Source organism: Perognathus longimembris, chromosome 2 (assembly GCF_023159225.1).
Source record: "Perognathus longimembris pacificus isolate PPM17 chromosome 2, ASM2315922v1, whole genome shotgun sequence".
Classification (NCBI taxonomy): Eukaryota; Metazoa; Chordata; class Mammalia; order Rodentia; family Heteromyidae; genus Perognathus; species Perognathus longimembris.
In genome coordinates this window covers 15,394,890-15,409,918 of record NC_063162.1, presented here as the reverse complement: position 1 = coordinate 15,409,918, position 15,029 = coordinate 15,394,890, and the positions used below count along the sequence as shown (strand labels likewise).

Below are 15,029 nucleotides of genomic sequence, written 5' to 3'. Positions count from 1 at the left end.
CTGTTGTTCCCCTGCCTGGACCTGAATCTCCATGGCAACTGCCATGGGTAGGGCGATGCTTGAGGTACAGCTTTGTCTGGAGCAGACAAGAAGAAAGGAACCCACGGAACCCCTTTTATTCCGCAGTATGGGTTGGGGCATGTGCTGGTGTTCGTGGTTTATTAGCTTACCCAGGGTTTGCAGTTCATATTTAATAACCCTACTTCGCAAGCCTAGGCTGAGAACAGCATGGGCTTCTTGGCCAGCCTCAGTGGATGTCAGCACAATTTTTGCCCTTCAACCATCTCTGTGCCTGCAGAGAGATGGAGTGGTCCTGATTTGGGGAGAGTAGAGGTGGATCATCCCATCTGACGGCATTAGCTGTCCAAACCCCCCTGGGCCAAGTGCAAAGATGGGCCAAGTTTTATTGTGTGTGGCATTTTTTTGGCAGTGGAAAAATGCTCTTAATTATAGGGCTTTGGTTCTAATTAGCAGTCGTAGCCCCAGCCTCATGTGATTAAGCAGTCCAAGGGACAAGTCCCAGTCACACAGTGCAGGGAATAGAATTACAGGGACTCTTTGAGGCATGCTGTGCTTCATTCTTCTTCTCCTTCTTACCTTTTTTGTTTTGTTTTGTTTTGGGCTTGGGCTCATGTTTTGCAGAAAGCTCCAGGTACATGGAAATGAAATCTCTGGCCGTGAGATCACCAGAATACACTGAAGTGGAGCTAAAAGAGCCTCTTTCTTTGCCTTCCTGGGAACCAGAGGATGTGTTCAGTGAACTTAGCATTCCTCTAGGTAGGTAAAATATATAGCCCTTCCTGAAATTCAGCTCCAGGAAATTACTCTAGCAGGTCTCAGAGCTTGAAAGGGCTTTCTGTCATTCTGTTGTCCTCATTGTTTTTAATATTGTCATTTTGCAAGAGACTACTGGTAAAGTTTTGGTCATTTTAGTTTCCTAGGATAGACCAGATACTTCAAAGAACCAATGCCTTATTACTGACCACACAGACTTTAAGTCTGGCTCCATCCCAGTAGGCTTAGCAACCTCTGTTGATAAAGGCCATAGTGTACACACAAACAGAGACTTGGGACTTTGTCCTTGTTCCATTTAAGATGACCATTTGTCCTCAGACAAGTCATTATGCCTTCCTGAGCCTTAGTCTTCTCAGCTGTAACACAAAATTGGACCCAGTAAGTGGTTTTTCAAGGATGATGTGCTGAGGGTGGGTTGGGGCAGCAGTTCACTAATAGAACTGCCTTGCACACACTTCCAGACAGGAGAGTGAAACAGAGTCTCAGCATAGCACAGGAAGGAACTTTTAAGGAAGTTTTCTGGGCAATTGGAACCCAATACTAACTAACCTGCTAGTGACTCTTTCCAGTTGATAACACCTTTTGATCTCTGTGATGACTTTGAAAGTCTGGAAAGAAACAAGATAAAGGGGCTGGGAATATGGCCTATCTTGCCTCCTACACATGAAGCTCTCGGTTCGATTCCCCAGCACCACATATATGGAAAACGGCCAGAAGGGGCGCTGTGGCTCAGGTGGCAGAGTGCTAGCCTTGAGCGGGAAGAAGCCAGGGAAGGTCCTTGGCTCAGGCCCTGAGTCCAAGGCCCAGGACTGGCCAAAATAAAGAAAAAAGAAAAAAAAAAAAAAAGAAACAAGATAAAGAGAGAGTGGAAGGTGCTCCCTGGGAGAGCTTCAGAAAGTGTCACTTGGGGAAGTATCACAGGAAGTAGGAGAAACCAAGCCCACAGCCGTGCTGTCCCCAGGGCCTCCACTCACAGAGCTAATCAGGGTGAGGCTTACCCTTTACACCACGGTTTCCTTTTCTTCTCCTTTAAAAACAACAGCAAAGCCCATACTGTTTCTTTCCTCTAAGTGAATGGTTTTGTAGAGTCAGATTTAGAGAAGTACAATTTGGGGGCGGGGAGCAGTAAAGGGACAAATTTGCTGTATTATAAAAAATTGAAAAAAGAGAGAGAGGGAAAAGACAGACAAACTCTGGAACGAACTGCCATGCCTCTATAGGTGTTTTGAAACTAGAGGTGCAAAGCCAGGACCCAGGGAGGGCCTGCCGCTCACCATCAACAGTTCATTCGTGCCTTTGATTGATCATCGAGCATCTACTGAATCCCATGGCACTGAGCTAGGCATTCTGAGAGAACTGAGAATATAATAACACAGATGTCAGCTATCTAAAAACCTGTAATCTAATTGACACAAGCAGAAATTTAGAGTGAACCCTGCTTCTTTGTAATTTATGACTTTGTATTATTGTGTTCCATTATAGAAAGTGTCAACAATTACTGTAAGAAATCTTTAAAAAGTAAGAGTCATATAAAGTCAACATTAAAGATATTGCTGCCAGATGCTAGTGACTCACACCTGTAATCCTAGCTTAAGTCTGAGGATCACAGTTTGAAGCCAGCAGGACCAGAAAAAAGCCCATGAGATTCTTATCTCCCATTAACTAGCAAAAAGCTGGGAGTGGAGGTATAGCTCAAGTGGTAGAACCCCCGCATTGAGTGAAAAAAGCCAAGCAAGAGCAGAAGGCCCCCAAGGTAAGCCCCGGTACAGGTACAAATAAAAACAAAAAGTCAATAAAGGTCTTATGTCCTGTCATGTAGGAGAGCTTCTCTCCTACTAAAAGAATAGGATGACACTAGGAATATTGTTGTGATGTACTTTTTTCTTTTAAATTTTTTAAAAATTTTCTTTAAGTACTTCTTTCTTAATGGTGAATCTTAAGAGCTCTCTGTGTCAGCCCACAGGGAACACATTCTCTTTCACCCCCGAGCATACTCCATGGTAAACACTGTACCCATACTTGTTGGTCCTTTTCCTCTCCTGATGAGGATTTAGGTCATCAGCTCTGTTTGTCTTTTCCATTGTGAAAACGACATACCAGATGAACTTTCATTTACTACCACTGAGTACTAGGCACCTTTTCGGAGAAGAAATCTGAGATGCAGAGTCACAAAGTGACTGACTGCCAAGGACTAGAGTCTGGGTTTAAATTCTAGTAGTCACTCCTCACCCTCTCTCCCCTGCTGCCTTCCCTAGGTGCTTGTCTAGTAAGTAAGTTACCTTTGTGTGTTGGTGAGACAGGATGCTGGCCAGGTTGGGGGGAGGGTATTGCAGGACTGTATATATCTGCATTTTTAATTTTTATAATTGCTACACTAAATTGCACTCCAAAATGATGTCACCCGTCTTCACGGCTACCTTTAGGAGGAGTTCCTATTCCTTTCTCCTTGCCAACTTGGAATATCAATTTTTACCAACCTGTTAGGAGGAAAATGGCATTCCATGCTGGCTTTTTAAGCAGTTGCATTGAGAAATGGTTATCCGATGCTGGAGTGCACATATTTAAAAAGGGACCATTTGTTCAGTGTCTACTTGTGAGATGCAGTCACCATCAAGATCGCGAACCTTGCTCATTGCCCCTCTCCCCTAAATTTCCTCTGATTCCTTTCCTCACACCTTGGTCTCCAGGTAGCCACCGATCTGTTTTCTGTCAGTAAATATTAGATGTTCTAGTGTCTTCTGTGCAAGGGAATCCGAGAGTGCTGGTTTTGCCTGACTTTGCTTAGCATTCACTGAGATGCATTGGTGTGGCTGGTGCCCATGTTGATTCTTTTTACTGTTAGCACTGCATTGTGGGTGTGGATGGAGTATTCACTGAGGCCTACTGTGCTTCTTATGCAGACCTTTCATGCTTCATAACCAGTTATTACTAACGGATTTCAGGGAGGCAGAGACCACATCCAGGCTTTGTCCCTGTGAAGAGTGGGGAGGTAAAATCAAGGGTGGTAAGGATTGGGCCCCTGACTGGGAGAAAAAGGACACCAGTGTGGTTGTCAGGGACTAGGAATGGGCCTGGCTGGCGAAGGGCACTCACTGCCCATGTGACTCAGGCCAGCTCTGTGTGACCCTAGCCAGCACGAGCCTGCCAAGGCCTGCTCCTACTAGAACCAAACAGCCTTGCTGGCAAAAAGTGAGCCCCCACCCCTTTTCAACCCAGGCTTTACTAGGATGACAGAGTCATAATTACCCAAGCCAGGAGCTATTATTAGTAGGCAAATGCAGTTTTAATGGTTATACTTATACAAACTGGAAAATGGGGGGGGGGGGGGGGGTAAAGACTATGGTCTCATTAAGACCAGCATGGTGATCCTGGGTTGTACCACCTCACCATGTCCCCATTCTAGAGGCACCCCCAAAGCCTTATTGTGGGCATAGTGGCCCTGCAGGAAACCCCAGGTATTCTGGTATAGGTTATCAGCCACTTGCTCATTTTCTTGCTTCTCTTTTCCCCAAAGCTTTTAATTTCTGATACTAACCCAACCCCATTTGGGTGGGACCTGGGGTAGCCTTGGAGAGGGAAGGCCAGCACTTCCACACTTGGCTTCTGTTAAGACCTGTTAAACATGGGTTTCCAAACTTTTTTTTTTTTTTTTTTTTTTTTGCCAGTCCTGGGGCTTGGACTCATCCTGAGCACTGTCCCTGGCTTCTTTTTGCTCAAGGTTAGCATTCTACCACTTTGAACCACAGCTTCATTTCTGGTTTTCTGGTGTTTAATTGGAGATAAGAGTCTCCTGGACTTTTCCTTCTAGGGCTGGTTTGGAACCATGATCCTTAGATCTCAGCCTCCTGAGTAGCTAGGATTGCAGAGTTTAACCACCAGCGCCTGGCTTCCCAAAACTTCTGTTTTTACCAACACAAATCTTTGCTCATGTAAAATCTCATCCTGAAGCCCACCAATGGGAACTAAACCACTCTAGTCTAAAAGGACCATACTCTAATCTCAGCCCCCGCTTCCTGTACTGAGGACTCCCCTAAGGCAGCTGTGCCCCATAGGGTCTTGGGAGGTCCCAGGACAGGCACCAAGAGGCCTTATCTGGAGGAGGCAGCGGTGGTAGTAGAAACCCCAGGGCTTTGTTCCTGGTATTGCCAGTTGGCTGACCCTACAGCAACCCACTGCAACCGGGGACACTGGGCCATGAAATTGAGGTTTGGGGCACCAGGGGCCTGAAGCCTTCTTTCACGTGCCCAAGGTCCATTTTACAAGGTATTTATCAAGTAGGGAAGGGGGCTACTTGCAGAAAGTCAGTTACCAATATTCTTGAAATCACAAGCACCAATCATGTGATACAATCTTAATCAATATCCCTGAAATCACTAGCACCAATCATGTGATATAATCTTATTCAAGTGATAAATAACTTCCTTATCTTAGGAAGTAGAGGTAAGCAGTAAATGACTTACAGTTTGGGAGGCTTTTGTCTATCCCCAAGCTCCCAGAAAGCTTGGAGTGGAATTAGCCTACACCCAGATCTGAATTCCTATCAAGCCAGGACTGATTGACCTTGTCAGGAAACTCAGCCTTCTGAGAATATGTTGAGAGAAGGCCTTGCCATCTCCCAATCCTTTTGGGTCTCACAGCTCGGCTTCTGGGGCTTTCATACTACAGGGTCTGGTACGGGAGGGAGGATGTGGCTCTGATCAAAGCCCTCTCTCTGTAGGTAGACTTGGTTTCAGAGCTTCCTTTTTAGTTGTTGGAGCCTGGGCTTCCTGTGGGACCATGAAAGAGAGGACTGCTTTGCCAGCCTGGCTGAGCTTGTGTAGGAGGGAAAGGGGACATGGCCCTGATCAGCCTAGCTGGTCCCCTCAAATGGGAGGAAAGGGAGAAGGAAGAGGGCATTTTGCCCCCTCTGGGCTGCTCTATGAGTGAGACTCTTTCACTTCTGAGCACTGCTGGAGGCTCTGTGGCATTTAGGGCCTAAACCACAGCACAACTCCTCAGCTCCTCCCTCATCTCCCTCTTCACATTAATAATGGCTTTATTTGCGGGGTGGGGGGGAGGGGTTGTGGGGCTTGAATTCAGGACTTGGGCACTGTCCCTGAGTTCTTTTGCTCAAGGTCAGTGCACTTACCACTTTGAGCCACAGCACCACTTCCGGTTTTCTGGTAGTTAACTGGAGATATGCATTTCATGGACTTTCCTGCCCATGCTGGCTTTGAATGGCCATCCTCAGATCTCAGCCTCCTTAGTAGCTAGGATTACAGGTGTGAGCCACCTGTGCCTGGCTAATAATAGCATTTTTGAGATGGGAGAAAAAAAGAGAAGAAAAAAAAAATCCCACCTTTAATTACAAGTTTAGGCTGCTTCTAATGACAGGCTTTCCTAGGCATGAAGCTCAGGGTGAGGAAGGAGCCAGTACTTTGGTCCAAGGCTAGCTCAGGGCTCTCCCTCAGTGTTAGAGGCCCTTTGAGGAGTTCCCGCAACCCTGCTGTTCCAGGAGAGGAGAGCAGCCCCACCCAGCCAATGTGCTCTATGCAGGGCATGCCCCCAACTTGCAAAAGGGGCCTGGGCACCCAAGCCTTACTCCCCTGGTTTAGCTCCAGGCCAGCCCTGCCTACACAGCCTTTATACCCTTATAACCACCAGCTACCTTGTGTGCAGAGAACTTGTTCCCTGTGCCTCCATTCTCAGGTGGGAAAACTGAGTGGGGGGGGGGGGGGCTGGAGGGTTGGGGAGCAGCTGAGCTGATCTCCCCCTCCACATCCCTCACCCCTACCCCATCATACCGGTTCTTAGCATCTCACCTACACCCTCTCAGGAAGGGCCTTCTAGATGTCTACTTACATTTACTAGATCACAAGTGAAATGCTACGAAGTGAAGTGATGAGCTAGAGATAAGGAGGGTAGGACCATAGGGAAATGTGTATGCCACATCATTACGTGGAAGGAGAGATGATACAGAATGGCACTGAAGGTATGATTAAAGCTGCCAGAAAAGAGGGGGAGCCCCGCAAGATAGACTGTGGATGGAAGTATTTGGATTAGAGTGGCTCTGGGTGATTTTTTTCCCCCCCTCACTTTTACTTAGTTTCAAGTTTCATTTTACTGAAAGAAATTATAAACTAAACAGAGGATGCTTCTAGAATCTTAATCACAGCAACTGCAGAAAAAGGTATGATGTAGAGAAGTAGAGCCCGAAGACAGGTGCTAGAAACCCTTGTGCTTTTCTCCTGTCCCCACCTGGAAGCAGGTTGAGGTAGGAGAGTCTGGACCTAGGTTCCCAAACAAGATTCTAATTGTTCTCTGAAGGCAGAACATCTAATTATGAAGTGCTCACCGCCCAGCTTGGAGCACAGCCTTTACATTCCTAATCACCCCAGTGAATGAAGCAGCCACTGATCTCTGTGACTGTTATGCAAATGAGGAGACTGAGGTAAGGCTTGGAGAAGCTAGTTACTAGCCAAAGTCAACAGCCAGGGAGGGTTGGAACTCTTCTTATTTTGTCTGCTGGCTGGTTGGACCACAGGGGCCTCCCACTGCCTTTGTCACACTGCCTGCTCATCCCTCCTCCCATCCCAGGTGTGGAGTTCGTGGTTCCCAGAACTGGGTTTTATTGCAAGCTCTGTGGGCTGTTCTACACCAGTGAGGAGGCGGCGAAGGTCAGCCATTGTCGCAGTGCTGTCCACTACAGGAACTTACAGGTAACTGTCAGCCTTCCTTACTCTGGGCTGGATCTAACCCTTCTGACCCTGCATGGCTCCCCAGTCATGTAGTCAGAGTCTGAAGTCTTATTTGCCTGTGACTCTAGCTTCCATTCTAGTATAGGAGACAAGCAATACATAAAATAATTAAGTAACTTGGCATATTAAAACATTACATATAAAAAATATGTTGTTGCCAGGTGCCTGGTGGCTCACGCCTGTAATCCTAGCTACACAGGAGGCTGAAATCTCAGGATTGCGGTTCGAAGCCAGCCAGCCCAGGCAGAAAAGTCCACAAGACTCTTATCTCCAATAAACTACTCAGAAAAAGCTAGAAGTAGCACTGTGGCTTAAGTGGTCAAGTGTTAGCCTTGAGCAAAAAGAGGTTCAGGAACAGTGCCCACTCCCTAAATTCAAACTCCAGGATCAGAAAAAAAAATGTTGTATACCATGAGACTCTTTTTTTTTTCTTTTCTTTTCTTTTTTTTGCCAGTCCTGGGACTCAGGGCCTGAGCACTGTCCCTGGCTTCCTTTTGCTCAGGGCTAGCACTCTGCCACTTGAGCCACAGTGCCACTTCTGGCCATTTTCTATATATGTCGTGCTGGGAATCAAACCTAGGGCTTCATGTATATGAGGCAAGCACTCTTGCCACTAGGCCATATTCCCAGCAAAAATGTTGTATACTATAATCATCCAATCTATGTTGCCATCATTCACAGATGGGCATTCATTTTTGTTCATGTTCGTCATGCTGGGGATTAAACTCAAGCCAAACACATACATTCTCCTGCTAAGCCACATCTCTAGCCTATGACATTGTGTTTTGATAACATATTCGAAACATAATTCTTTAAACTGAATAGTGAGCTCCATCCATTGGTTGTACAATAGAAGGTGGTTTTCATGATTGACTTCTGATACAGGCAACTTAACAGGGGCAGGTAGATCAGATGCCCAGGGGTAAACATCTCAGGGTCCTCTCACAAGAATCAAACCAGATGTAGATCCATGGGATCTACTCACCCTGTGGTGTCTGTGCCCCAGTTACAGGCCAGGTACAGATGTTACAGTTAAATTGTTAGAGTGACTGTTCTAGTGGTTCTTAACCAGAGATGTGAACAAGAAATATGTGTTCAGCATTCGGGAAGTGCATGTACCATGTCAGACACTTAGTAGAGAAAGGAGGGCTAAAATATGTAATTTGAAAAGTTCTCTACATGACAACGTACACCCCTAGTTGAGAAACTCAGACATGGGATGACTCTCTTTTATTTTTTATCTTAAAATTTTAAAATTGTCTTTAAGTAGTTGTACAAAGTGGTTTCAATTCAACCTATCAATTTACGAACTGAGGAAGCCGTGGCTCAGAGAAAAGCAGTGTGATTGGTTCAAGGCCAGGCAGATCGTAAGTTACTGGGCCTAGGATCAAATCACCTGATTCTTCATCACTTGCCTCTTTTTACTCCACTAAGCTGATCTTGGAAACTGAGCTCCATAATGACATGGCCCGGGTCACCATTTGTAAGAAGCTGTCACTGCCTGCTTCCAAACTCAGGTCATTTAAGCCTCCGGATTTCTCTCTAGAGAGCAGCTGTTCTGTGACCTGGGCAACCACAGGCCCAAGGGGTGGGGGTAGAGGGGGATGAAAGTCTGACTTGGCCAAAACAAGGGGTTCAGACGAGATCCACAGAGCCAGCTGAGGACAACTGTTTGGCCTGAAGACATCATTGCCTATAGAAGAACAAGCTGGAAGGAATCCTAAATTATCACTGGCTTTGTTCCATCAGCTTTGAAAAAGAAAACAAACAACAACAACAGAAACAGCTTCCTGGATATACAGCCCCACTTCAGATCCATCTGCAAACTTAGAAAATCTTTCCTCTTTCCCAGCATTCTTAGTCCACTCCAAGGGTCAGGAGGAGTTCTGACTTGCCAGAGCTGTCTGTCTTCCAGGGCTGTGTCCTGCACTGTGCTCTGGTCCTCTGGGCCAAACCCCAGACTGGGAGTCCTCCCCGCAGTGGGCCGGCACCCAGCGCAGCTCCTGCCTCCCCCAGACACATTGCCTAAGCCCCTCACACTGGCCAGCCCGAGTTCAAGTTTCCCTCACACACCTGTTGGGGAGCCAGGAGCCTCCACCCCAGGATCCCCAGATAAGGTTTCTGTCAGTGGCCTTGACAGAACATCTCTGTCCACACAGCCTCCTCATCCCACGCCACAGCCACACTGCACGTGTGAAAAGTGAAGAATTCAGACCCAAGCAGCTGGTGCTGGCTGACTCCACAGTCAGGCAACTTGTAAAGTTAGCACCCACCAGGAGGCCTTGGAGTGGGAGTCAGGATACCCTGGCAGGCAAGAGCAGATGGATGGCCCCTCCAGACTCTCCATACAAACCCTGCTGTGCCTCACTGCTTGCGGCCATGGTGCTGAGAGCCCACCCAGGGTGATCTGGAGCAGCAGGTGCAAGCCGAGCTAGACCGGAAAGAAGACTTACTTGGCTGTGGGTGGTGGACAGGAAATGCCCATCCACTAGCTCTCCCCACCTGCCCGGGCAGAGAGGCAGCAGCCACACTGGCTCACCCACAGACATCCTCATGGCCCATCCCCCAGGCTGCTGCTCCCACCCGAAAGCCTCACACAGCCTCATCCTAGAAGGGGTGAGGAGAACATCCTTGCCCCCATTGCACAGATTAGAATCTTGAGGCTGAGAGAAGTTAGGAGGCTTCCCCAGCTGCCTACGGCTGGCACCACTCATGAGAAAGGAGGGTATTCCTGAGTGTTTGTTTTGTGCCAGGGTCTGCACTCAAGGCTTTAAGCAGCTTCCTGTCGACTTCTCAGCAGTGTTCTGCAAGGTTCCACTGGCACCCTCTTCCACAGACAGCAGGGTTATTCGGTCACTTGCTGCTGGGATTCGAACCCAGGTCAGCTGGTGGCAGAGCATGTACACTTAACAACTGGCTTGAACCTAACTCTCTGACTCCCGATGTAGTGTGCACACGCAATCCTTGCTCCCTTCCCAGTCAGAGGACCCCAGTTAGGGCCCCAGACCGTTCCCAGCCCCCTCTCACCGCATTGGCTCCAGACATCCATAGGGTAACGGCATCCAGCTGGATGGCCTGGGGCCAGTCTGGGCCACGGGTGTTTTATGAGTTGGAGAAGCCGCTTCCAATTGCATAGGGGACCGGGCCCCTTTTTGCTTTTTAAATTTTTTTTTTTTTTTTTTTTGGCCAGTCCTGGGGCTTGGACTCAGGGCCTGAGCACTGTCCCTGGCTTCCGTTTTGCTCAAAGCTAGCACTCTACCGCTTGAGCCGCAGCGCCACTTCGGGCTTTTTCTGTTTGTGTGGTGCTGAGGAATCGAACCCAGGGCTTCATGCAGGCAAGGTGAGCGCTCTACCACTAAGCCATATTCCCAGCCCAATTGGGCCCATTTTTAATTCCTGGAGGGACCTCAAGGACCATGCTCCCATAGCCCACGCCAACAGAAAACAGGTTATCAGAGCCCTCTGCTCTCACCCTGGGCTGGTGCTGGTCTCCCGCCTTCTTCCTTCCAACCTTTCTCCCTCTGCCTTACACATGGACATGCTGCCTAGAGACCAAGCTCTTTCTGGAACACAGGTAGAGTTGTCCTGAAGATTGAATTTCTGTAAGTCAGGGGCTTAGGAAGAGCTTTGTGCCAAGTAAGGGTGGGAAGTGGTTGCTGTTATGAGACATCTGTATGTTATTCATTTTTACAAGAGACCCATATTATAGGTAAATGAATTTCCCGGAGTCCTGATTTAATACGGTCCCAGGACTGTAGAGGGTGGCCCGCCCACCAGGTGTAGGCAATAGGACAGGAGGCGCAGGCTAACCCCTTGGCTCTCCTTGCCCGTCAGGCCACTACCACTGACATCTCTCTGCTTTCTTTGTTCTTCTCTCCGCTACAGAAGTACTTGTCCCAGCTAGCCGAGGAGGGCCTGAAGGAGTCCGAGGGGGGTGGCAGCCCAAGGCCCGAGGACGGTGGAATTGTGCCACATTTCGAAAGGAAAAAACTCTGATCGTGCTGTCCCTGCTGCCCGTGCTGCCCCTGGGAGGTAGAGAGGAAGCCTACGGACGTGGGGCCCACCCAGCCCCAGGGACAGAACCAGAAAAGCCAAGCAGGGCACATTGCTTGCGTTTCTTCCCAGAGACTCTTTAAAAACACCCCTGAAGTGTCTTCAGGAGTCAAGTCACCCTGGCATGTCCAGCCGGATGAAGGTCCCCAACTTTAGTTCCCTGGAACTCGTTTTCTTTCTTTCTTTTTTATTTGTCCTCCTATAATCTTTGAATTTGTTCTCCTCTCTTCTTGTTCCTTCCCTCTCCTGCCTTCTGGGCCATGGATCATTTTCCTTTCATAAAATCCAACTTCTCAGGGATTTTCACAGTGTTTAAATTCTTGATAGGATATAGCAGGGCAGGCCAGGCTGAGTCGTGTAAGGACATGTGTGATGGACACCCCTGGGTGTGGAGAGCTACTCCATGGACAGGAAGCAGCAGCAGTGTCTGCGGGACCCCTGCATGTCATGCTTAGGGGAGCTGAACCAGGCCCTGCAGGCCTGAGAGGGTCCATCAGAGAGAATAAGCTGGCAGAGGCAGGAATGGCTTCCCTAATAGTTTCCTCCGGTGGTACCCCACCTTTTAGACCTCTCCTTTTTGTCCTCTTCCTTTCAATCTCTTCTTTTTTGGTAGTGCTAGGCATTGAACCTAGGTCCCTGTACAAGCTACCATATACTCCATCACTGAGCCATATCCACAGCCCAAAAGCCCCTGTTTTAAAATAACTCCTTCATCCTCTCAATTATCCAGATTTCTAACTTAAAAGAAAATCAAATTAACTTTGTGGAGGGGGAAAAAAAGAAAGAACATTTCATCGTGGAAGTTCTGATGACTGCTTTCCAAATGTTCTTCCTTCCTCTTGATTTCAGGAGGTATCGGGATTTGTTTTAGACCAATCATTTTGGTATATCCACTTTACATAAAATTGAGAGCAGCAATGACTTCTCCCTCTAACCAGAGCAGCCCTTGGTGTGGGCCAGGGGCGAATGTACAACATTGGCCCAAGAGACTCAGTCACAAGGAACTGTAACCACATCTGATGTAGCCCTGGAGTCCCTACCCTGGGGTCCAATAGAACTCACTGTGGGATGGTTGCAGAACAGTCCCTCTCAGTGGGGGAGAAGCTAAATGAAGAGAAGGCTGCAGGGCTGGGAGAAGTAGCATTTGAGGTCTCCTGGAAGCAGGCATTTTCCAACCACACAGAAGATAGAGGGCCGCCCTGGCTGACCACATGTGCAGACGTTGATGTCAAATAGCACAAAGAACAGAGCCCTCATTCCCCACGAGGCGGTGCCTTCAGACCCCACACAGGCTCCAGGAGCCTCAGTGGGATATTCCATTGGACGGGTTTGGAATAAAGCTGCCAGAAGACATAGGCTCTGCCAAAGTCAGGAAGTGGGCCCAGGAAGGTCAGAAGGGAGCTGGGATACTTGGAGGTGGCCATGACTTAGCTTATGGGAACGAAACCGAGGGAGGTGGATGGTTCTCCCCTGAAAGCTACCTGTTGTTTCTGTTCCTGAGCACAGCCTTGTAGACTGGGGAGGGTCCATTTGGGGTTTCTTCCCCCCCCCCATACTGTACTTCTTGTTCTCTTCACTAATGGAAGAAAGGCAGACAGACTCTTTAGATCAACACTGACATTTTTTTCAGTGAGGAAACTGAGGGACAGAAGGAAAATCCTGAGGCTCCCAGCAAGTAGGAGAGCACTGACAAGAACCTGCAAGAGAGGAGAGTTAAAGCAAGTTCCAGAGAAGAAGACAGGACAGTTTGGACAAGTGTCTCAAAGAAAGCTTGAGGGAAGCAGGACACTTGAGCCCACAGTGGACTGGAAGAGGTTGCATCTCAAAGAGAAGACTGAAGATCATGACTCAGGCCAGCCTCTCACCCTGGAGCCAGCATTCTGGTCACTAGCTAAGCCTCCTTTCTTCTATTGCGTAGAAAAACCTTTGACCCTGGTGTATTTATTCCCATTGGAGAGAATTCTGGAAATGGCAATTTGGCCTCCTCACTCAGTCTTGCTTGCAAAATCCTGCCCTCTTCATCAGAGGCTGAAGTTGTGCATTATCAGAGAGGCTGAAAGCGTTAGTCCTCAGCAAAGTGGGAACAGAACCTATCATCTCTCCACTGAAGCATCCCCTCCCCCACCCCTCCCCCAACCCCAGCCCAGCAGTGTCTCCTTGGAAACTCAGATGGCCCAGTTCCCAAGCAAAGTAATGGCTCCCTTACCAGTAGTCTGACCTTTTAACTGGACAGCCAGAGCAGAGACAGCCCCTCAAGGAGGGAGATCGAAGAGGCTGCATTCAACCAGAACCTCTATTTAAAAACCATCTGAGATTCTATACTTGTGTGTATATGTGTACATATATATATATTTATTTTTATTTATTTATTTTTATATAATTCCATTGGCATGACCCTTCACCAACCTCGTGATGTGCACTTTGTATGCCTATGTGTGTCACATACAGTGCAGTATTAAACACAACCAGGAAAATATTGATTTCTTTTTTAGTGCATTTCTTCAGTTTTGTCAGCCGTTTCAAGGCACCTCCCCAAAAATGTTGTTCAAGAGCAGTTGGTACCTTACACAATAAATTCTTTTACACCTGGAGTTACTATAACAGGAGGCTTATGTTATTTCCTTCCCGTTTTAAACACCTGGATTAAAGTCTATCCAGTCTGTACTCCCAAAGAATTTGGTAAACTTGACATTGGTGTAAGCAAAAGCCATGAGTATCAGGGTTTCCTATTCTTGGACAGTCCGAGGTAGTGATCTGTTAGATTATACTTGAACTGGACCAGACTTTTTTTTTTTTTTTTGTAATTTTATGAGAAAAGCAAAAAATACTAGTTAAGTTTGAACTTGTAAAGTATTGAAATTTGTCAGAAATTGCCACCTGTGTTCCTGATCTGTATAACTGGCTGCAAATTGTTTTTACAAAAGGGGAAAAAAAAGATTTTTAATAAAGACAATTTGAAAACTTGTGAGTGAGTGGCTCTGTGTCAGACATGGGTCTTTGAACATTTGGCCAGCAGTTGTCACAGAGTCCAGAGACTGAGCTTCCATCCATCTCTGACTCTGGAGGGTGAGAAACCTTTTTTTTTTTTTCTGCCAAAGGCCATTTAGATATACAATATATGTGGGCCATACAAAATCATCAATACAGGCAGACAGGCTATGGGAAGCCATTGAGAAACAGATGTGTCTGGTTCCTCATGAACTAAATTATATCTCAGATCTTCTCAGGTCTAGATGTTTCCCACCCCGGCAGTGGTGCCCAGAGACAACAAAACAGCTTCCACTGAGGAGGCTGGCTGGGAAACCAGAGAAAATCAGATTGGGATGAGATTGAAGAAGTGAGGGCTGTTGCCCCATTCAGATGCTCAGGGCTTCCTAGAACCCCCAAACTTCGCTCCCTAGTACTCTCCAGTCTTCTAGTGACTAAACTCAGTTGTCATGTAGT

General features: G+C 47.5%; 1 protein-coding gene across 1 annotated transcript in view; it reads left to right on the top strand.

Annotated features, from left to right (window-relative positions):
- The window catches only part of Rbm20 (RNA binding motif protein 20), a 162,191-nt gene extending 147,643 nt beyond the window's left edge, over window positions 1-14,548 (top strand). Inside the window, 3 exon segments of the mRNA XM_048338278.1 lie at window positions 643-777; window positions 7,372-7,493; window positions 11,418-14,548. Coding sequence (XP_048194235.1) covers window positions 643-777; window positions 7,372-7,493; window positions 11,418-11,528 — 368 coding nt within the window. The 3' untranslated portion in view covers window positions 11,529-14,548.
- Window positions 14,549-15,029: the final 481 nt, after the last annotated feature.